Source organism: Idiotropiscis lumnitzeri, chromosome 13, assembly GCF_059441095.1.
Source record: "Idiotropiscis lumnitzeri isolate Australia: NSW breed Sydney's pygmy pipehorse chromosome 13, RoL_Ilum_1.0, whole genome shotgun sequence".
Classification (NCBI taxonomy): Eukaryota; Metazoa; Chordata; class Actinopteri; order Syngnathiformes; family Syngnathidae; genus Idiotropiscis; species Idiotropiscis lumnitzeri.
Window position 1 is genome coordinate 19,346,941 of NC_142403.1, and position 24,750 is coordinate 19,371,690.

General features: G+C 42.2%; 1 protein-coding gene across 1 annotated transcript; it reads left to right on the top strand.

Annotated features, from left to right (window-relative positions):
- Window positions 1-19,441: 19,441 nt before the first annotated feature.
- On the top strand, window positions 19,442-20,257 carry psmb11b (proteasome 20S subunit beta 11b). The gene has a single exon (XM_088313936.1). It carries the CDS (start codon window positions 19,442-19,444, stop codon window positions 20,204-20,206), a length of 765 nt encoding a protein of 254 aa, XP_088170062.1. The 3' UTR covers window positions 20,207-20,257.
- The last annotated feature ends 4,493 nt before the right edge of the window (window positions 20,258-24,750 follow it).

Here is a 24,750-nt window from a genome sequence, read left to right on the forward strand (position 1 = left end):
CTGTCACAAATTTTTCTTTATTCACATTACTAAGGGAAATTTTACCATTTTAGTCGTCATTTGTAGTTTTGGATCTTGACTAGAAAAGTTCTAAAACCGTCGTCTTTGTCGAAGTCGTAGTTGCAATCGTATGGCTTGTCGTTATGAACAAACAAAGCGGTTGCCACATCCGCCCTCCTGTGTGGAATTTGCATTTTTTTTCTCCGTACCTGCTTGGGTTTTCTCCGGGTATTTTGGTTTCATCCCACATTACAAAAAGATGCGGGGAATCGGCGACAGCCAATCGGCGTTGAGAACATCATTTCCACGTCACACGCAGGCGCCGCACAAGCAGACACGCAGCGAAAATGAATAAAAAAAAAAAGACACAAGCACACAAAATGTTGCAATCGTTGAAATAATGGTGTGATGTGGTACCGGTTAAATCCGTTCTTCTTGCTGTTGGTGAGCCATTCTCAACATTTCTTTCAGGAGTAGTTTTGCTCATCATTCCTTTGAGGCGCACCTTTCGAATTTTGAGGAAAAATTTATATATTCATGTATATATATATATATATAAATATATATATAAATATATATTTATTTGTATATATAAATTAAAAAAAATTAAAAATATATATATACATATATATATATATATATATGTATATATATATATATATATATATATATATACACACACTCAGCAGATGCACACAATCACACGTGTATTACACGCGATTGATAACAGTCTAATTGCTTTTCATATCTGATGGGCCTTTGAACAGAAACTTTATGGTGTCATCCAGTGGCCTCTCAATCAACGGATAATTTTGTTGTTGTTGTTGTTCTCTTAGAAGCCATATTGTACACTTTTTAGTGCCTTAATACTACTAATCAAGATATACAGGCTATGTCATATCTTGAAGCTTTTCTGAACTCAGCCTTATTCATCAGTCATAAAGCCAATGCCGAGGATGGCTTAATTAACCTCATTCGGGTTTTTTTTTTTAAATGTATTTATTTGACTTGGGTCCACCTTTTGCCTGCACACCAACACCTCAGATACTCACTTGTGACACCAGCATACTACATATAAGCTTGGCACTTTTGAAAATCAATGTATCAGCAATTAAAAGTCGTTTTTGGTGTTTTATTTTCGGAATTAATTATCAATTGTTTTATGTTTGAGATGGAAAATTGATTCCAATCACAAAGCGTACAATATTCCAGCGAGTGATTGAGTCCAAGGTCGTCACTTCAAAGACTGCGTCCAATCCGCGCAAACAGCGTCTTTTATCAGTTATTAGATCATGCGATATCAGCGTAAAGTACAGAACATCTGTGCAACACGCTGGACAAGTGGCAAGTCATTGCGCAAGATTCACAAACAATCTGAACAGGAAATAAATTCACACAAGTGGGATTTTTTTTGTTCGTCAATGAAAGCAATATAATCTCAACCCCAAAATATTTTCTATGCAAGCCCACTTGTCGAAAGATGGCATTGGGATTTAGATTGCGTCGTTTGCGGCATATGAGTGAAGAAGTGAAATGCACCCGTCCGTCTTTAGCCATTTTAGTTGGCGGCCATTTTGTCGCTTCTGTCGACTGAATTTGCATTGGAACAATTATTTTGGGTCTTCAAAGGTTTCATTTCCATAATTTTAGGTTGAAGCAGCTTGTTATTGTCAGATCATTTATTCACTAAAAAAACTCAACAGAACACTAATTTCTCTAAATGCTACAGTTTGGCGTCTTTTCCGAGCAGTTTTGGCAAAGGCAATCCCAAGTACCAATTTTAATAAATGATAACCGTTAAGCGGATTTTGGTAAAATGATAGTATTACATCTTCTTAAGGAGTTTATGTTTCAAACTAAATTAAGTTCGGAATACATTTTTAAAAATACAAATTAATTTAAAATATATATATTTTTAAAGATAATTCTGTCCACCAAAATGCATTTTTTTAGTTATTTTAATAACATTTGTTACTTGTCTCTATCAAAGCGTTTTAGAAGATCAGTTTCTGATGGAAGACAAACTGAGAATTTGTAGAAATTAGAATCCGCGAGTCGTGTAGGATTTCGATTCACGTTTTGAGCATAACAAAAGCACCAATCTTTAAAACATTTTTGAGTAAACGGCTTCATTTGTGTGCGTGTGTGTGTGTCTTCAAATCTTTGTCGGCACTGGTATGCATTTTCTGCTCAATGTTAAAATAAGATAAGACGAAGATAAGACTTGATTTTAAAACCACATGAAAAATGTTCAAGTCCAGAGAGTTTCCAAAGAGTCGTCGTGCGGATTTACAGGCTGCCCCGTCGTTGTGGCGTTTCAATTTGAACGCGATATAAAAAGCAAATCTCTCATTAAGTCTCATCAAATCATAAAGTGTAATCTCCTGTCATGTTCACGTGGCAGCGATGATCTGCAAACAATAAAATGCACAGGACACGCCCACCCCCTTTTGGATGCCTGCTGGAACTTATGTAAGATGTTTTGACTGGTGTCTTATTGCCCATAAAAGCGTTATTTGATTTCCATGGCTTTCAAGGGTAAACACGTGACGAGATATTGATATCACCATTTTACCACATCAAGTATCGGCAAACCGTGATGCGTGCATCCCACAGATTTTTGACAATCAAAAAAAAGGAAAATAAATAAATCCTGCAGTGATGGCCACGTGATTCCGCAAATAAATCTAAGAACTTATTTCTATGATTCATTTCCGGTCGGAAGTTACGGCCCATGAGCTAATTTTCAGATGTTTGGATTGGGTGAAAAAAAAAATGGACTTTTTCCAAAAAGAACAACAACAATCTGACACGACAGGAAATGGAAAGTCAAGTTCAGGTGTTGAATTTCACACTTCTCGGTTTTGGATTTTCTTTTTACACAGATGCCATCCTGCCACAATGATTAAAAAAAAAACAATTAAACTTAAGCGGCCCAGGGGAACCCCGTATTGCTTAAAACCGTTTGGAGATTGCGTCCGGTAAAAGGATGGTTGCTATGACGACTCCAGCTTTCAAACCACAGATAGCAAACAACTATGGAGGAACCTTTGGCATCACTTGCAGATGTGCTACAGATATGAAAGGGGACGGGCGGGTCAGAATCTATCAGTGGTGTTATCGTGCTGCAATACCATCGGTGAGCTAAAGGATAAAAATGAAAAAAAAAAAAAAGACTTTTTTCTAAATCAGCCGATGAAGACAAATTTAAAAAAAACAACAAAAGGTTAAGTCTGCACTTGAGCATGTTAATAAATTAAAAAAAGGATTGTCAGTGACACGGATGAGTGTTAACCAGGAAGCCTTAACAATCATGACACCACAAATGATGATTGGACTTGTTTCGGTATTTCTTTGAGGTTGCTGCCGACAAGAATGTTTTGTGGTAAAGGCAGTGCCTTCTTTTTCCCGTTCGCGGCACAAGAACTAATTAATAAGAGTTCCAATAGTTTGTGTCGGGAATTTTTTGTTGTTGTTGTGCAACATTAACAGAAGGCTTTTGTGTTCACATGGCAGTAAAAATTAATTCCATTTCACATTGCGATTTACTACTTTTACAGAAGCAGCGGTGTTGACTTCTCGTGAAGTCCGGGGTTTGAGGACTTATGAAGACGTCCTCGTTACGCAATGCATTGAACTTTTTCATCCGGGGGCAATGTTCACTTTTTGACAATCACAAGACAGTGATGCGTTCAAGTGGGGCTTTAACGTTTACAATTTGACCCATTTGGACATTTGACAGCCATTAAAAATACCCGGAATATTATTCTTTCACCCTGAAATTGACACGAGTTATCCCGATCGATCCAAAGTACACGCAAAGGTCTGAGATTTATCACTGCGTTAAATCGTGCTTGTGTGTGTCGTCAAAGTGTAAAAAGTGTATGTGCCAACAAAGTGTGCGGGCTATTTCTGCTGGAACAGTTTTCAAAAGGGCGCTTGAAAAAGTTGCTGCACTGGATGACGGTGATCAAGGTAAAACATAATAAATCAACATAATGCTTATTACGTGGCTCGTCTCCACTGGCTTTATATTTTCTAAACTATTTCGTTCAAACGTTATAGAGCCGTGCTAAACGCAAAGGACACGACGCCAACATTTATTTAATGTTAAAACGGCACACATAGCAAGAGGCGTTATTGAAAACGATGTGTGAATACATTATGTTATCTACAAGTCACAAGTAGCTAGCTAGCTAGCTAGCCAGCGCAATAGTCCACACGCATTCATTTCTTAACGCAGCCGATGTTCTCAACCAATCCAAAAACTGTTTCCCGCTTCCGAATACTCAATTAACCGATATATTTGACATTTTGTGTTGTTTTGTTTGTTTATATCATCGTGAATTCACGTCTTAGTTTAGAACAACACCGAGTCAAATGACTGATTTTGTCGTTTTGTCAGCGTTGATGTAAACAGCGGCTGTCAACATCCAAGGTCGCGTCGAGTTCAGTCGTTCGAATTCCACAAATGTCAAAATATGTGAGTAAACGTCGGGTATCGCTGCAGCGTGAGTGAATGAACAATCGCACAATGTGTGGGGCCACTCAGGAATCTAATCAACAAAAAAAAAAAAAGCGTGACTGGGTCAAGGTCAACATAACCAAAAGTTACTTTGGTGGGGAAAAAAAATGTTTTAGTTGTGTTACAGAACGTTCTCGGCACATCAGAATTGTGGGGTGGTGGAAATCCTATCGTGGAAGAGGAGGAGAAGGACTCGCTCAATCAGTTTCCTGGAAATGACGCACGATTCCGCAGAGTCTCTCTCAGAAAGCCCTTTTGAAATGCCAATAAAGGTTGACCCAGAAATGTACGTCGTATTACAGTGTCTGTAAAAGTCTTCTTTCGTATTTTCCTTGACCCACGCCGGTGGAAGGGGCGATTAGCAGCTGGTGCGCCGTTGTGGGAGTGAACACAGTTGACTAAAGAAGCTCCTCCCATTCTCTTTAAATTTGGCAAAGCGATCGGCGTACGACATGACGTGTAGATGCCGGAGATCGGGATGTGCAAAGTCACAGAGCTCAGAATCAGTCGGCCTTCACCTCAAACAAATCCACCAGAATCGCGTTACACTCCCCGCGCCACAACTTAGACCCGCTTTTAGTTGTTCGAAGAGCAAATCTACCCTCTTGTCAACAAATTTTCAGGTCGGTAATTTGCCCTCGCTCTGCCGGAATGCCCGGCCAAATCCGAAAACTTTTCTTGATTTCACCGTATGGCATAAATTACACTTAATAGAAGAAAAAGACATCATTAGAATCCAGAATCCCATTTTACATTTTTTTTTTTTACAAGCTAGAGTTATCTTGTTTCTCACTCTTTTGCAAAATGGCACCAACATTGAATGCGGGACGGAGCGGAGCCGACAAATTCTTGCTATCTAACGTAGTACGAGATACCGATTTTATGCAGTCACGCCACGTTAAACATCAGTAACGGCGTGTTCTCGTCACAATTTTCTTCTTTTATGACTTGAGTGGGCGCCATCGCGCGCTTCAAAAGGCTCATTTCACACACGGACACTGCCAAAGTCCAGCAGAATCGCTTCTCCATTTGTGTTATTTCTAGGCCACCGGTGCAATTGTCTTGTCTTTTAAGATGAAAAAACAAAAACAAAAAAAATAAATAAAAACAGGCACGTGTGAAGATGACAGTTCATAATGAGAGAAAAGCTTACGTGATTATTACTCATTTTGTGGTTACCAATCGAAGAAGTCAAAAATAATTGCGTGGCGAGATCTGAGTGCATGTGCCTTTTGTCGGCTCGCCATTTAATAGACATAATGACTCGGTTAAAACACTATTAGTTTGGATTAAAAAAAAAGGGGGGGGGGGGCGGAGGGGTTGGTGGTGTGGCTGGAACTCAATAATGGCTTCTCAATTTATTTTATCGGGAAGTCCATAAAACCGTTTTTGCACGTTTCTCCGTGAATGATCTGTGAATGAACGTGTCCGTGCATAAATTGCAAAATCGTTCACATTGATAGATTTCGACGGTGGAAGTAGGGAGAAAAAGCTTTTGGACATTTTCCTTAGATGATATAGAAATGAAGTAGGCAGCCCCCCCCCACGGGTCACACTTTGAGGCTGAAAACAAACGTGAGCAATCACGCCGTGATGAAAATAACTCAAATTGGAACAAAATGTTGCTTCCGTGACCAGTTGAGCCGAAATTCCTTGGACGTTAACAACGCAACTTTATAGTCAAACACAAAGTGTCCTCTTGCGCTGTTGAAAGGCGATCAACACAAATTGTGCAAGTTGAAACTCATTTTATTTCTGCATGCGTCAAAAATGATTTGAATTGAAACTTGCTTTCAAATAAAATCGACAAAAAAATGAAAAAAAAAAAGCCTGGCTCCTTCTATTGAAGGTAAGAGTTGATTAAAGGAGAGCTTATGTGATCGCTGCTCAGCGGGTGAAAGAACTTTGTGGTTGCCACGCCTCCACTCCAATATGAAAAAGTGAACATCCAACTGCTTGTGCTTTTGATGGCTTGTCATCTAATTCAAAGAATTGACTCGATTACACAATAATGTCACACTGCATCTTGGACTTTTGCCACCTTTGATTGCCACATCGTTTTTCCACAAGCAAAATGAAAGGCACTAAGGAAACATTATCAGCACTGTCACATAACGCTGCAATGCCGTTATCATCATCACCATGATCAACATCTTGTTCACGATTTAATTCGTTAACATATACACACACACATATATATATGTATATATATATATATATATATATATATATATATATGTATGTATATATATATATATATATGTATGTATATGTATGTATATATATATGTATGTATCCATGTATGTAACGGAGTAAAATATATACCTTGTTAAATGATGTCGGAAGTGACGCGGCGGCACTCAGCGTGGCACCTGCGTTCCCGCGTGGCATCAGTTCGAGCTGCGAGGATTGCAGAGTGGTGAGTAGCGAGATGCTAGTCCGACATATGCACATTATATTCTGATTTGGTTCTTTTCAGCTGCTCAAGTAGTTCCGTTGATTGTTATGAGCCCACATCGTTTCCTGTACTGTTGTAAAAGTAACGTTTTGTCGACTTCTGTTGAATTGATTTGTTAATACTCGTGTGTTGTGCAGAGTGACTATCACGAGCTGGTTGCGACTTCACTCTCGCTCTTGCCACATTGTGTTGCAGAATTATTTGTAAGTAAAATTTGTGATTAACATTTTTTATATATTCCACCCATTAAACTAATATAAGGTAAATGACATTTTTGCAAAGTTATCCAAAACCAAACGTTGGGACTATTGGTGTGTGAGTGCGTGTGCGCGTGCGCGTGTGGATGTGAGGGTGTGTTTGTACAACAATAACAAATCTTGTCAAGGGACTAAAATTAATTCACGTTTATACAAGGGTGACCTATTGACCCTTGGTGCAGATCCTTTGTGACAAATTTTTGCTCCATGTGCAGCACTTTGTATGCAGCAACGGTTTTTTTGAGGCGCTCTCAAGTTTAGTTGAGATTCAAATCGACTTTACATTATTTCCCATGCTTAAAATAGGTGAGCAGGGTCTGTGGCTCATATGCAAATATGAGGAAACAGCGACATCTAGCGGAGCGCAAGACAATAGCAAGTCTCTCAGCAATAACGAGCGACAGCCGCAGTCGGCCTCCAAAAGAGGAGGAATGCACATTGTGGTTAAACAGCGCGACGCTCTGGAAATAGCGAAGTGTCTTCTTTAATGTCTTATTCATGGCACACGACCCATTTGCATTGGCACAAGTTTCAATAATTAAAAGTAGACACGCGCCACAATTATCAAAGGAAGATGGTTGCTTGGTCTGCTGTTGCGTATGGTATAGCGTAGTCAGGCATTTCACACATAGGCGTTCAGTGAAATCGTACTTAGTCCGACTTGAATAAATCCCCCTCACATGACCATTTATGACACCACGGCTGGACAAATAATATTCAGAAACGCACCAACGCACGACTGAGCGTTGGACGACCGAGCTTCTTCTTGAAAATGGCCGCGCAAGTGTATCTGCAATAAAATCCACACTTTTCCCCTTTCCTTGATCATGATTTCTTGATTATGTTAGGCCAGCTGAGAAGGCCTTGAGGGCCTTGACCCCCCCCCGCCACCGGTAAAAAGAAATGAACTGCCCGATGCGCCCACCCGGTCATGACACTTCGCTGATTAGCTGCGATTGTATAATCTGGTACACGACACTTGGAAATGCAAAGCTATGCTACATTATGGTCTCCTCTCCTATGCTTGGCTGCAGCACCCGTAACTGATGGTCGGTGGAAAAAAAACAAAAAAAAAGTTTGTCCTTGGTTTGCTTAGTGATGAGCAGCACAACTAATAATAGTAATAATAACAACAATCATAATAAACAGCAGGCACAATGCAATGGGCTGCGTTTATGGCAGCAGCGGCCAAGTTTAATTAAGTTTATCGCCGCGCGATGAGATTACGGCCGACTAAATCCGTCGCCCCGGCGCCCCCCCCTCCCACCTTCCACCCCCCTCCTCCATTCCCAAGAGTGTGGATACGCTCTGACCGGCGGCGCCACCGCGATAATGAGGAGTTAGTCGACGGTCGCCATGCAGATAAACGGCGCACGTGCGCAGAGGCCCGGGCCAAAAAAATGAAAATGGGGAGCCCACTTTCAGAGCATATCTGGTGACAATCAGAAATGAGGAAGAACCAGAAAGTGACGAGTGCAGAAGCGTAACTCTTTTGCCCGCAGATTGCTTTCCTTCGCTTATTTGTGTAAGTCGGCAGCACCGCGCGCCGGATAGCATTGAACAGCACATGGGCGGAACTACAGGGGGGCAAAGGGGGGCACTGCCCTCCTTGTAATATGCTTGGACCCCCCCCCCCCAATTGCTTTGAGTTTTTGGTATTTTCCAATTTCTTTTTTTTTTTTTTTCACGTTTTCCCCCCAACTCTCCATAGGTGTTTACTGAATAATTTGGGGGGTTTGTAAAAACAATAATAATAATAATAAAAAATATATATATATGATAAACTTTTTGAAAACTTGACACATCCAAAATTATTTATTTTTATTTTTTATTTTTACAAGCGTCCTGCCATTAGCGAAAGGCCGCTCAAAAAAACTTTCCAGCTTGCGAGCCGACGCACGAGTGGAAAATTGTGTTGCGGTCACATGAAGCAAACATGTTCCGTTCTTCCGGGGAAATGAATGAAAAGTACAAACCAGGACGTCTTCATGACCGCATATCTTCGTGAATATTTCAACACGATTGAGTAAAAAGCAGCACATGGTTGCGCACAATACCAAGACAGGGCTGCACGATATTTTCAAACTATTTCCTCGGTTGTACATTCCAAGTGGAAACGCACACGCAGGACACATTTCGAGCAGAGCTATTTCTTTTGTTGAATTGGCAAACCAATTCAGCTGCAAGAGTGCACTTCAGAAGAATTCACCCAAAAAAAAGAAAAAACACCAAAACATTGAGAGGATAATACTTGGGAATGAGTCACTGAGAACTAAAGAGCAATATTCATCTGAAAAAGAAAAAAAAAAATTTGAGTAAAGTAAGCCCACTCTAAAAGTTAACACCAAAGTTAAGTCGGGAAGTGTGAATGAGTTAACTGCCATGGACGTTTCTATTAGTCAAATGGAATTCAACCGCTTATTGCCACCGACCGTATAGAATCAAGTTTTATTTTATTTTTTTTTTAAAGGTTAGACATGGACTGTAATGACAACCCGATGGCAGTGTTGCATCCGTTTGGATTTTAGATGAGCACAGCTTGCGAGTAGAAGAGAAAGATGAGGAGAGGAATGTGAACATGTTGGAAGTTGGACAAATTTGCTCACCTGACAGTCCAGAGTATGAACATAATTGTGGCTGGGATATAAACGGCGGATATAGTAGATCGTAGAAAGTCAGGGTCATGAACGGGGGAAAAAAGGGTAATGCAGTTCAGTGATTGGCGAGCGTTTTGGAAAAAGAAAATTGCTCACGGTGTGTTTCTTGGCTGTAGAATTTTAATTAATTTTATTTAATATAAAAATGAATATTGAATGCTGATAACATGTTTCCAAGCTTTTTGTTTTGGGGACAACCTGAGATGGCCTTTGCCACCCCATGGCCCGCTAAGAATAAAAAAATCTAGCTCCGCCCCTGAAGCCATCTTCTACTGCTGATTACTAAAGAGAGACCGTAAAAAGCTGGAAACGCACAAAAGAAGAGGAAAATCGGTTAGAAAAGTATATTTGAACATTTCTTTCCACAGTATTGACATGTGTGAAGGATGCTGGCAATAAACTGAACAGTAACTAAAGTTAATGTCTTCACATTAGTCCCCGAGGCGGGTGGGGGGGGTGTTTGGAGAGCCCACAGGTCGTAAATCGAACATCTCAAAGGAGTTTTTTTTTTTTTTAAAGGTAAAAAAGACGAATGACTTATACTTCACCCCACGAAAAGATGAAAAATATCAATCCGTAAAATAGTCTCCAACTTGTTGAGGTCGCCTTTGAATAAAGCCGCCGAAGCTCCGGCAGCAGCAGCTTTTTTATATTCATGAGATAAAAGAGAAACATTTGGCAATCTGTAAGCCGGACGACCACGGCGTTTTTAGATATGCAAATAAAATGAGGTTGCGACCTTGAATTAGCCGCTGTCATTGAAATGAGCTGCGGGCTGTTGGGCCGTCTGCTTCGCTGCACTCATAAAAAAGAGAGAGAGAGAGAGAGACTCGCATCACGTTGCATCCTGGTGGGATTCCACTTGCAGGCGTCCTGTTGCTCCACTCAGCCTCGGGATGCCTCCAGAAACCGGATGACACACTCACTCGTCATGAGACACACTTGGATGCAAGAAAGACAAACAAATACATTTCAAAAAACTATTTTATTTTATTTGTTAAAATTAAAAAAATATATATAATGATTAATTTATTGTCCCACCTGTAACTTAATTGGGAAACAAACAAACAAAAACAAGATAACGATGGTCAACCATATTATACAGACAAATGTTTTTTTATTTTATTTTTTTATGTTGCTCATTTTTTGCAGAGGATAAAGAATATATGCCTGTGAGTTTTCGTATAATATATTGTATTACGTAAAGGTGGACATTGTCGGTTCATCACTCATCGCCCACGAGAATATAATTTCCACGTCACGCGCAGGCGCTGCAAAATAAAAACAACAGACACACACTCAGACGCCCAGACTGGTGGTCAGTGAAATAAAATGTCTCCGAAACTTAAAGTAAACTGTTTGATTTTTTTATTTATTTATTTTTTTTATTTAGTTGGCTCTGTGTCAAGTGTACTAAGACCGACTGGGCGACCCCGAAATACCGACGCAAAGTCACAGACAGACTTTAGCCCTGACAAATGCCCGCCACTGGTATTATATTGTCTGTATCCAAATATTTCTGCAACGTTTGTGTGAAAATATATTAATTTATTTGATAAAAATCCCAGAGGAGATTTTTTTTCTGAACTTTGCATGTAACTAAATAAGGTAACAATAATAATATAAACAATAAGCAAGATTAAAATGGATATTGAATTAATATTTGAGTCAATGTATTATTTAAACAGTTTTTTCTTTGCATAAAATGTTTAAAAAAAACAAAAGCAAAGCCGGAGGTAATGAGGACATCTCCAGTCTTCTATAATATGTGGATGCAATTTGCATATAAAAGCCGTTTTAAAAATCATTGAAATGCAACCTAGTCCGTCTTACTTCATAAAACATTCCAGATGAAATGAAAATGCAAATGCGTATTTGACAATAGTGAAAGTTCATTCGCAGTACGTTTTGCCCCGAGACTTTTAGGATTCCGCAAAACCGGCGTGTGCCGAATGCCGCACCGTCATTGGTTCCCTCGGTCAGTCCTCAGAATATTTGTCCTACTTGCTTTACGGGCCACGTGTTGCTAGGCATAATAAATTAAATTAACCTTGATTGGACAAGAATGTTTTGTTTTTTTCTCAAGCTTTTTCATTTTTTTCCAAATCCGAAGTAGGCCATTTTCCAAAAACACTGGTTTCTGACCAAAAGAAGAGAAAATGATCTTTTTGCAATGTTGAGCGGAACTGTGACTTTGATGCTGATCATTTTTTGCTTTTGTGACTCCTCAAACTACTGGTCAACACATTTTTATTAGTATTATTATATGTGTTTTTTTTAATTTTAGATGCAAGTGAAGGTTCTCGATTTTTATTTTTTTCACTGATTCCGAATCAGCCCTCGTTTCAAAAACAAGTAAACTCATTTTAGAAATCGGCATTAAAAATAGATTTAGGGACACTTCAAACCATCTCTGATTAAAATCTGCTGTTGACCAGCGTCATTGAACAACAAAAACAAAACACCAGGACAGCACGCAAATAGCCATAATCTGCGTCATATGGACACCAATTTTTTTACGTTATAGATCCTGAGTTTACTGGTCCAGCCCGCTTGGTCCGAGATTTGGCTCCATGTGGTCCCTGAGCGAGTTTGACACTCCCGTTGGCCTCAGCTAAAGTTCCGCACCTAATCTGAAACCATACAATTCTGCCCCCTTCTGGAGTCTGTTTGTCACTGCAATTACAATTTAACAGACAAGCCGGGCGACAGGACACCTTGGCGAGATCCTCTTGCGCGCCAACCCGTTAAAAAAACGGACGAAAATGTTTTTTTCTAAACAGCCGTAGAAGTGAATGAGTTAATGAATTTGTCATTCATGGAAACAAAATATGAAACTGTGCGAAATATGAATGCTGATATGCGAAGGAAATGACTTCAGGCCGTACTTTGGACACACCTGGCATTGAGGGAAATCAAATTGCAAATGACGGCCGGCCAGTGGAATATTTCCATTCCGGTTTGTTTAATGTGGCGTGGACTTTATTTCTCCACGGGACGTCTGCGCTGTTTTCACGCAAAAATTTCAAGGTTAAATGTTTCCTTCCACTTTTTTTTTTTTTTTTAAACAAGTTCTCTCAAATCCCAGCGGTGCAGCCACCTGAACTCATCCAGTCGTTAATTGAGCCCCCGAGCTAGGAAACGGGAAGTGGAATTTGTGCGACGGCAAACAGATTGATGAGTGCACTCGTAAGGAAGGCGAGCGTGCGGGTGGAGCTTATTTTCTCACACCCCCTGAAGGAACGGGCATCAATCAGCCAATCAATAAGTGCCACCACGCACACGCACGTACACAAAAACACAACAACCACGACCACTCTTGCAACGCGGTGCATGCAACATCAAGCATTTCATTCGATCTTTTCAAAGTGCTTCCATCAGCAACATGGAGACACTCCGGCTTGTCCTCACATTCAAAAGCAGCCAGGTGCGATACCATTTTGATTCAGACCGATACAGATACTCCATGAGTATGCGCCGATACTGAGTACCGATACCGCACGTACTCCTACAAAGATGTAAAGATGTTTCCTTTCTGGCACAGGTGATGTCAAACGTCCGTGACCGATATCGGGTGCCGGTATCGGCAAATACCTGATACCTTAAAACAGTGCTTCTCAATTTCCTTTTACGCCCCCCCCAGCAAGAAGAAAACAATTCGCGCCCCCCGCCCCCCGCCACCCACTCTCCGCCGCTACTATTAATTCTAGTATTTACGTTGCAAAACAAACCGACACTGTCGAGTTAATACTCGCTGTGCACAATGGGCAAGAAGAGCGCCACTGCCAACTAGTGGAGTAGCGGTGCAATTACACTTAATTGTAGCACGGTGGGAAATAAAGCATATTCGCGCATCCCCCAGGAGGGCCCGCCTCACTATTTGAGAAGCACTGCCTTAAAATGAGCAAAGGCCGTAGAGGCCGGCACATTTCCACGTCCCGTTTCCGTGAAGTGCGTATGTAAATGGAGCTTGGCAAAGAGGCTAAATGTGTTTGCGTGTGTGTTAATTGGAGGATAATCCGTGGTGGCGAGAAGGCAGCGACAGCTGTCTTAAATAACAACATGATCGCTTTCAGAACAGCATGTGGTCAGCAAACAGCGCGTGTGTGTGGATAAGCTGATGATTTGACACACCAAACGTTTAAAAAAAAAAAAAAAAAGCACACAACTGTGACAGCCGCATGAAGCCTACCCCCCCGCCGAGTAGCTGTGGCGTCTTATTTTTTTTTTTTCCTCTCAAAAGCGCTCCTGGCAATATTGAGACAAGCGGTCCACACACGAGGGAACTCTGGCTGGACTCCGATGTGGCAAATATTCGGCAATCAATTTGGGGATTTCAAACTACTAAAGGTGAATAAATGGATGAAACCGGTTCAAATTAAAGTTGTATAATTTACGGTTTATATTTGCTGTTTTATTTAATTTAATTTTTTTTCCCTGAGGGAAAAAGTAAAATCTTTGAAAACTTGGTTGAGCCCCATGAATTTTGTTTGTGTTTTTTCGTGTCAAATTCTTTGACACATTTGTATTTGTATTATTCTATCGGGACCTCCTTTCGGAGATACATTGAGAAAACATTTGCGGAAATGGCTTTATGTGGAAAATTCGATCTCGCCAAGCCTCTGAGATCCTCGGCGACTTCATAAACGGCACTGATGCCGTTTATTGAGATATTTTACTAGGTAAGCAGTTTATTTTATAAGCCGGAAATAGATTTTCACTTAACAATTTCAGAAGCAAGAAAGGGGACATGATCAACCATTATAAAAGATTGTAAAGTTGTAAATAAATGTTCAGGTCCAGATTGAGAGTCGTATGAATATCCTGGGCTTTATTTTTGATTTAAGAGAGAAACTATTAGCGTATTTTCCGGACGATAAGCCGCTACTTTTTTCCTCGATTTTGAACCATGCGGCTATAACAACGATGAAGCTTTTCTGCTGATTTTTCTTTCACCACTAGGGGCACTCTATAGTTAAAAAAAAATTGTCGATGCTCGACTTAAAACATCTCATTTCGTGCAACCGCTTGAGGAAAAATTGTAAATTGAACAAAAAAAATGTTGGTATATTTACTACCATGTTTTGTTTTCTCTTGTATTTTTTTTGTGCGTTAAAAGAGAAACAAAAGTTGTAGTTGCTTGTTTCTAGTGGGTTTAATTTTTGGGCAATTTTGACTGTAGTGCAGACGCTTCAAAATTTCAAATTTTGATGTGGCTACAAAAAACCTTCAAGTGTCAGGAAATTTCCGGCACACCAGCCAACCCGGTCGGACCAGAAAATGGCTCCAAATTATTTTCCTCCATTTGCCGGGTGTTTCATATTTGTCAGTGTGGGGCCGCTAATAAATTCTAAGCAGTCTATTGTTTTTATTTTTATGAGGTACTGGTGTGTGTGTGTGTGGTGGTCACATTGTCATTCCAAGTGCTCATGAAATCACAATTGGGCAGATGTTATTCAAAGTGGTGCCGCTCTTCATCCTCATCATTCTTCTCGGCAGCGTCATTTTCTTGAAAGCTGCACGCAGAGGAGGACGACGCACCTAAATTACCTCGTGCAATTGTTGTGGCAACGTCACACATGTTGCACCTCCAATAATTATTGCCATTGAACTTGCCACTCAAAGCTATTTACAGCCTTTTGAGAGGTGGCTTGCATGCCGCTCACGCGATGCAAGCACTGATTAGGTTCATGTCATGTCCACTTTGTAGTTGAATTCAAGCCTAACGGGGAAACACTCCCATGTGCTTTAGAGGAAAAACACAACCAGCCAGTGTAGATTCTCCCGTCAACAAATATCTTCCTAATTTAGCCATTTGGAGCTTTTAGCCAATAAAAAAGTGAATTCCTCACCAACTCGCGATCTGATTGGCTAGCGCAACTGTCAATCAACTGTAAAAGCCCCCTTGCGACACAGAACAGACGCCCGCGCGATTCTATCCGAAGGCCTCGGAACGACTCGTTCGTGCGCTGGTATAGCCAAATCTGCCCGGCAACGCGAGCTAACTGAATTCTGATTGGATAAAAACTCTCACCTAAAAATACAACACTAGGATGTATGACACCGATGTGAAGAATATGATCTTTTTTTTTCTTGATGAAGTTAGGCCAGCAGAGAAGTTCTTGACCGCGCACCACTGCGACCAAGTCCAGTGCACTTGCCAACTCATGCTTGGGTTGAGTTGAAGTTAGGCTGAGTTAAACCAGTAAGGGAGTTCAAGGACATTTTTCCAAACACCAGGTTTCAGAAATCCCCACCAAAATAACTCATATTTCATAAAAAAAAAAAAATGAGCTTGCCGTTGTGCCAGAAGGTAATAAATGTATCATCATATATATATGTGTGCCTTTGCCGTTGAAAGCTTCAAATAACATGAAATTGCCCCTTTAAGTATGTCATTCATGCCGCTTCATGCCAGCTCGGCGCTCCGGTTGGGGAAAACCTCAAATGTGTGCGCGTTCCCTGTCAAATGTGGCCTGGCATATATTCTCCTGTCGACTTAAGCCCTTCGCCTCTGTTCAGAGACTCTCGCATGCTTTTAGGCCACACGAGTAGAACGATGTCTAGTTTATTTCCACCGCTATTACGGTCACGTTAATAAGTACGATTTTGCAATATCACTAATCGTACTCGTAGCGCGCAGATATCGCAACGTGCACAGTTTGGTCTGTGAGCGTTCCAAAGCCATTTTTTCAATCTAAATTTCAAAGATACCCATCTTGGGTTGCATGCCCTAAAAGTGTGTGTGTGTGTGTGTGTGTGTGTAATTTTCAGCAGTGAATTGCTCCATATGGTGTGGACTTTCCCAGTTGGAAAGCAAGCATCAGCGGGGACTTGGCAGCTGTTACAAAATGGAATCGCAACAATTCACCAAATGGAAAGTCATTTTGCATGCAAGCGTTCAACAAATGTTTATTATCGCCATTTGAGGGAAGCGCAACTTGTCAGAAGACCGAGCGCTGACAATAAAGGCATTCTATTCTATTCTTTTGTGAAATATTCACTACTAACAGTTTTTTTTTCTTTTTACTGAACTTTTATCATGACCTGATTTTGCGGAGAGGCTTGCCGTGAAATTTTAATTATCATTTCAAGGATTCTTTTAAAATTAGGGGGGGAAAAAAAACGTACTAAAAAGCACTGGCTTCAGTTGTTCCAAATTGTTTTTGATTTTTTTTTTTCTCATTTATTTTTGTTTTGTGCATTTCAGGACAGGTTGCGATTATATCAATACGGGCATGTCGCAAGTTAACAAAAGTGTTTTTGTTGTTTTATATGCAGAGAATATTGCGCATCAGTGAATAGAAATATGAATTTTTGTGACGTTTTAGTTTTTGAATAGGTTTAAAAATCTCATCTTTTATTTAATTAATTATTTAATTTATTTATTTATTTATTACTTTTACTTAAATTAGTTGTTGAATAAGTCGATATCGATCACAACTGGACTGTTCTGGTCCAATCCACGTGCGATCTTTCTGACGGAATAATAACCCCGTGAATGACAAAATTCACTTTTTTTTTTTTTTTTAACACTCTAAGTACAAAGTATTTTTTGTTCCACCTTTGCTTTCATACAAGCACACATCCACCATGAATTCCACGCGTTTGCGTCACCGGCGCTTGAATGACGACACGCCCGCCGCAGACGATATGACACTCGTATATTTCAGAGCAGGAGATCCGTAAGTCTCGTGATAAATACGCCGTGCACTCGCACACTTCTGTCATCTCACAAAAACACACGTCATCACTCACGCTCTTCTCACGCAATCCCAAAGCGGTATGAGGTGGGCGTCGGCGTCCGTTGAGCGGCGTCGCGACGCAGTCACGGACGCTGTCGCCATCAAGGTGATGGATGGCGCCACGGAGCAGCTGATGGCGGAAGCCTTCCAAGCCTTCTGACCCACGTGAGGCTCGAGAGCTCGCGGGCCGCCGGGCGTGAGGCTGAATTAAAAATGAGTGACCTCGCTGTCTGGCACTGACCGTAAAACAAGCGCACGCTGAAGATGATGATGGGAAAAGTGGAAACGAGATGGGAGATAACCTGTTGAGTAACCAGTGGTTGCAAAACTAGTCACCCCCGGTGGTTAAGTAGAAGTACACATACCTAGTTTCATGCAGTAGCCAGTTTTGAAAAAATTCTGGTAGCGTGCACTTCGACTGTGTTAGGGAGACATTTTTGAAGATGAACCGAAGTATCTTGAAGCAGACTCTAAAGCGAGGCCAAGATTGGGGTGAGGTGATCCGTCTTCCGAGCGCCAGTTAAAAGCCGAGCAGCAACATTTTAAACCAGTTGCAGGCGCTTGAGGGACGACTGGCTGACTCCAAAGTCAAGTGCCATTTATCAACTCATTCACTACCTGCCGAGTTAAAAAAATAAATAAAATAAAATTATGACGTCCTTAGCCGTCAATGGCAGTAAATGAGTTCATGTAATCTATCAAAATATTTGGAGTCCATCATATGATATACAAAATTATGAAGCAAATATTCTTGGCCTAGTCCAAAACTGACGCAAAACTTGCCTGGAAAAAAAACAGGGTGAATTTTAAATGGCTTACTTTTTTATTGTAACATCAACGCCGGTGATAAATGACAACTGACGTGCGCTCAAAGGTACTACTGGCACATTTTTACAACCTCGGGCCACACTGGGAGCATTCGGAGGTCCAATTTAAATGTTGCATGCAGTCAGTGGCGCTACATTTAGCGGCGCTAACATAAAGCGTGTCGACTTCGAAGCTAATTAAAAGCAGAGATGTGATCCAGCTGCACGTTGATTCCAGCAGCTGGCGTCGGCTCGCACATGCGCGCTAATGCGGCCCATCGGACCACGCAAACTTATCTGGTGTTGCGTGTTTACACGCCGCGCTCGTAATGGGACACCTCACTTTTTATTTATTTTTTTTTGCACACGCTCGGCTGGACTGATGCCGCGTTAGTCACCCTATTTGGGATTCTATCCGAGAACAAGCCACAGGAGAGATGCATCAAAAGCTGCCGAGTCTAACTTCATTTGATCCGTCGGCCGCCGCCGACTCGCCGGCCTTGCCTTGACGTGTCTTTGAAGAAATGTGATCTGAAAAAGGACCTGGGTCTAATGACTCATGGGCTGCTGACTGTTTGGCTTCAAAGAAGCCAAGCAGTAAATGGTAAACGCTGCTCATGCCTCGGGTATAAAGAGCCGACGGCGTGTAACTTACGGACAACACATCAAGATTTGTCAGAAATCTTTTAGGGATCCACGAAGACGGCATGGCAAAGGACTGCCGAAGACGACGAAGGCGCGGGGCCTAAAAATTCCAGACGACGCGACAAAGCGGAAGAAAGATCAACAACAAAAGATCGATGATGGCTTTGAAGAAATTTTGATGACAACAACCACGAAGGATGAACCCATGAAAAATTGAAAAAGGCGTCCATACCACTTCGGGTTGACGACGATAAAGCTGAGAACCAAAGAACGCAACAACGAAGCGCCTACGAGTTGCAGACAACACAGCGATTTCTGCCAGGAATCTTTTTTGGGTGATTCCGTGGGATGGCGTTACAAGACTTGTGTAAATCCCAAAGCTGCGCTCGGCCTCCGAACCCGTTGGACTTGTCCATCCCGGTTGCGCAGTGTCTTAAAGAAAATCCCCTAAAATCCCGCACCGGGCATGATCGTCTGCCGTTCGCCATGTCTCACGGCACCACCACTCTGGCGTTCGCCTTCCAGGGCGGCGTGCTGGCCGCGGGGGACACCCGCTCCACCTGCAACGGCCAGGTGTCCAACCCCGACGCCGAGAAGGTGGAGCCCATCCACAGCCACCTGGTGGCCACCAGCTCGGGCACGTCGGCCGACTGCACCGTCTGGAAGCGGATCCTGGCCCGGGAGCTGCGGCTCTACCATCTGCGCCACGGCCGCCGGGTTTCCACGGGCGGCACCGCCAAGCTGCTGTGGCACATGCTGCTGCCGTTCAAGGGCACCGAGCTGTGCGTGGCCACCACCTTGTGCGGGTGGGACGCGAGCGGGCCCGGTCTTTTCTACGTGCACAGCGACGGCGGGCGCCTCCAGGGAACGCTCTTCTCCGTGGGATCGGGATCGCCTTACGCCTACTCGGTGTTGGATCAAGCGGTGGAGTGGGAGATGACGGTGGAGGAGGCCACGCAGGTGGCGAGGGAGGCGGTGTACAGAGCCACCCACAGGGACGCCTACTCGGGCAATTGCGTGGACATCTATCTTGTCACCTCCACGGGGTGGACTCGCAGGGAGCGGGAGGACTTGAAAGATGAATATTACAGAGAGAAGACCGGTGAGGTCTGAATTGTGAAAATGACATATTGTGCAGCTAAAATCGCAACCGGGTTGCATTCCGATAAGCAAATCTGCTACACAATTCTGAGTTTCAATCCTGTGTGGAGTTCGGATCTTTTCCCCGTGCTTGTGTGGCTTTTCTATGGCTTCCTCCCACATACCGAGAACATGCATGCAGAGTATAATGAATTTACTATAAATTGTCCTCATATATACGTGTGTACGTGTATGTGTGTGTGTGCGTGTGTGTTGGTCTATATGTGCCCTGCGATTGGCTCGCAACCAGTTCAGGGTTCCAGGTTATAGCAGAATATTCAGACTTTGTCATATTTACCTTTTCTTTTTTTTTTTTCACCAACAATATTGCGATTTTTTTTTTCCAAGGAGCAGAACATACTTGTGACTACAATGTGTAATCCCACACTTTAAAAAAAATGTGTTTTTACTCCATTTTATTTTGTCAAGTGATTTCTTAAACTAAAATCATCTGGATCCATTTTTAATTTTTTTTTTTTTTTTATAGACAATATACCTACTTAAAAATGTAGACAATTTTATTTTTGACCAGCCATTACAGGAAATTCAACTAAAAATAATTTCCACCATGAGTTCCAGTTTTTTTTTTTTTCAACCTAAATACAAAGGTTTCATTTAATCCGTGACCAAGCTGCGAACTCATTCCAGCCCCCCCCCCCCAAAAACGCGAATAAAATCTGAAAACATAACAAAAGACGATGTAAATAACTAAAGTGGTTTTATGAAATGTAATGAAAGCAAACGTCACCGACGCCGACTGTGGTCACGCCGTGAATCGTGCGCATTTATTGGGTCATGGCCAAGCGAGTGACTTAAGGAGCTCTGACTCCGGATTTGTTGGGCCGTTTTTCACACACTTTGTCGACTCCATGCTCCTTGTGAGTGTCTTTATTTTGCATTTGTGTCTTTGGCCGCTTGTCCTGCTCAATAAACAGCTTAAAATACATTGTGAGCGTCGTTCTCCTTTTTGTTTTCACTTCACTTGAGTTGAGTTGTGGCGTATCTCAAAATCACAAGTCCCGTTTAAAAGACAAGGTGGTGATGGTCAATTTTATTTTTTTCTTAGTCAAGGAGTTGAATCAATACTTCTACTTTGATTTCTGTATCTCTACATAGTAAGAGTACTTTGGTCAACTCTGATTATTTCTTTCAATGTCCTCGAAGGACCTTGCAGGTCCCAGTGCTGACAAAAATAAATAAAAAATCTCTCCGCGTTGTGAAGCGGCGGCAACGTGCTAAGGCATCTTTTCAGCAAATAGTAAATGAATGAAGAGCACAGGCAGTTGCCCCCTGGCTTGTTTGTCATCTGATTTGGCCGTGCATATATCGGTGGCCGTCGTAAACAGCTCGCGCTTTGTTTGCGCCGAAGATAAAATGTACTTAAACGGCACACCGCAGCGCGCGGCATCTTTTTTAATCAGGCCCGGGCTACGACTGATGGAGCGTCCACCGTGGATTATATCGCCATGACGTCACTCGTACAGATGGCACCTTTTAGTAAAGCCATTTTGAATATTTACTTTTAGTATTTTAGTCGTTTAGGAGTAATTTCAGTATTTGATAAATCGTAAAAAATAATTGAACCAATCTGATTCTCTAGGTAATTGACATGACGTCTTCGTCAGGCACGCAGAGGAGGCCGGAAAAAAAAAAAGTGGCAGTAAATATATCCATCTCGAAGCGTGTACATGGCATTGTCATTGTTTTCAATTCCAAGTCGGCATTATTCAATTTCTTTCCTGCCGCCGTGGTGCCTCTTGTTTTCCGAACATTCTGAAACGTTCTGTCGTGTGACATTCTCCACTGGTGCCCGTCACTTGTGCGACCGTCTTGATGGATTTCCATACGGCCGCGATATACGATAACGAGACGAAAATTGATTTTGTGGCCTTCCACCACGGGGATTCCTCAGAACTTCCCAGTCGCGCTTAACGAACACGCCAGATTGTGCTGAAGTCGCCCGTTTGTGGCATTTGCTCGTAAATTAAGTCATCATGAGAGCCGCGGAGGAAAACGAGACGCCGCTCCGATTTGTGTCATTTTTGAGGGTGAAGATAGCACAATGGCGGGCGGGCCTGCAGGCTGCGCGTGTGGATTATGCCAAGACGTCCACGCCATAATGAAGTGGCCATTTTTTTTCTTTTTCCTTTCCTTCGCTAGCGTGTGCATCATTACAAATAAATCCCACGCGGAGTTGCGAGACCACGCTCGGCGCATCCGAAGCCTCCTCTTAACGAGACAAGTAGGATTGAATGGAGCGAGCCTCTTCCGCGATAAACCCGACTCGGAAAGTTCATTAATAAGACAATCTATGATTGGGTGATGAACAAAAACATTTTTGTCTCATTTTTACTTTAATGAGCAAACGGTTGAAAGAGGGGAGATTGCAGATCATCTTCACGCGTTTGTATTGAATAATTGCTAACCTCAAAATTGTAGCGTTACATCAACACTTGAAAGAAATGAATTGTGATTCCATGAGACAGTGAGTGAGCCTTGACTGGAAGTTGACATTTTTTCATCAACAAATGTTACGTGCGTAGACAGCTTGAACTTTGTCTTAGATGAATAATATGAAGATCAAGAGAATGCAAAATCACACATTTCAATGCCCAGACGCGCTCTATAAAATTTTGGAATGAACTTTGCCAGCCCGACAGACGACACGATGACGGTCATTTCAATTTCATTGTGTCGGTCAAGAAGCTTATGAAGTTTGTCCTCGGTTTGCTCCCAAATCGGGAGCGACGGATCGATCGCCTCTTGGCATTGCAATGTGCTTGCGCGCAACTTTTAGCATCGATAAGCGCACTAAGCACCCGCCGGGCATGCGAAGAGCGACTGGAGTGAGTTCGCTCTTCTCAGGTCGGGAGGAAGGGGAAACATTGCTTTTGACTTTATCTGAGAATGATGAAAAGCGGCGCCCTGTCGCGGATTGTTAATCAGATGACGGTGTTTTTTCAGCTTGAATTTGCAAGATTGTCGACTATCTCATTACAATCCGTCGAAACTGTATAAAAACTCAATACAATGATGCTAGTTGTTAGCGCTCAATGCTAATGCTAGCAACATTTTTTCGTACAAAGTCAGAAAATGCTTCATTGATGTCCTGGTTTGCTTCTCCCCATCGGGAAATAATAATTGTCATTTCCTAGCAACAGATTGGCTCCGATTCTTCACAGTTTGTCACTTGTTGCTAGGCAGAATTGACAGGGCTGGATTATAACCGATGCCAGGAAGCTTTTTGAATGTTTTACTTGGTTTTGTGACCGAAACAAAAATGCTCCTTTCATTGAGTAAAAAAGTTTCCATTGAGGTCATTCATATCAATCACGATAACGTCAAAGCTTTCGTCCAATCACATGTCGGGATTTCTCACCAAACCCACTTGAGAACCGCGTGTCTATGCAAAGAGCTTCGTAAGACGCTTTTGTTTCCACAAAGAAGTCATATTAAATTCCCCGTATAAACAAGACGGCCGCGAGATCTCTCGACCTTTCGATTGGGATTAATGTCCGGTAATCCGGGCGGATTAGTTGCGAGTCAAGACTCCTCATTTTAAAAACGCAGCCGAGATAGCGTGCGTCCTCCGCCGTCCGCCATGTTCGACTTTTCCCCTCCTGAGAGATTTACTACAGTGTTTTTTTTTTTGTTGTCCCCCCCCCCCCCCCCCTCTGTTTGCCTCCGTGGGGATTTCTGCTTTGAGAGCAGCGAGTGGTCCTCCGGAGAGGCCTCCTCTCTGAACTCCAACGCGTTGACTTGAATGCATACAAGAGCGCTTTTCACACACAAACTCCTTGATGGAGGTAATAAGCTTCGTGAGCGAGCGAAGCGCAGCGGCACATAAATTGTCTGGGAAACGTTCACTTCATTAAAACTATTCCTCCAGCCGGGAAATAAAAATCCCATCAAAGAAGCGTGAAGCCGAGGAGAGGAATTACACTGGTGTGTAGCGGGGAGAGTAAAAAACGCTCACGGTGAAATTCCATCGGAGTTCCACGCGTCCTTGACTAACGACTCCCTCTCGGCCGGCAAAGTTTTTTGCTGGGCCCAAATATTAGGTACACCCGCAACATCTAATTAAAACTCCGAGCAGCGCCCGCTTTTTCCGGGAGAAATCCTCCAAATGATCATCAAACTCTGACGCCGTGAAGCTCCCACATCGGCAATTTTACATCGCCCATCTGTCGTCGATTCATTTTTTTGATTGGAGCGAATATGGGGGAATTCCCTCGTCGTCGTTTGTCAGAGCGCTCAAATCGCCCAAAACCATCGCCCCAAAGCAAAATGGACCACTTTCTGTTAAATTTCCAGCATGTGTCCTTGAGGCATTTTCGTTCATCCTCTTAGGAAAGAAGTGTCCACCAAATTTTCAAATTTTGGTTCGTTCGGTAGAAACTTTTTTTTTTTAATTTCCAGTGGACATTTCTAAGCAAGAAATAGCTGTGTCAAACCAAAATGGCCAACTTGCCTTTTCAAATTACTGTCTGGCTTTTTGAGACTTTTTTTTGTGCATC

Excerpts from the sequence above, each read along its gene's own strand:
- psmb11b (XM_088313936.1), top strand. The coding sequence starts at position 19,442 with ATGGCGTTACAAGACTTGTGTAAATCCCAAAGCTGCGCTCGGCCTCCG.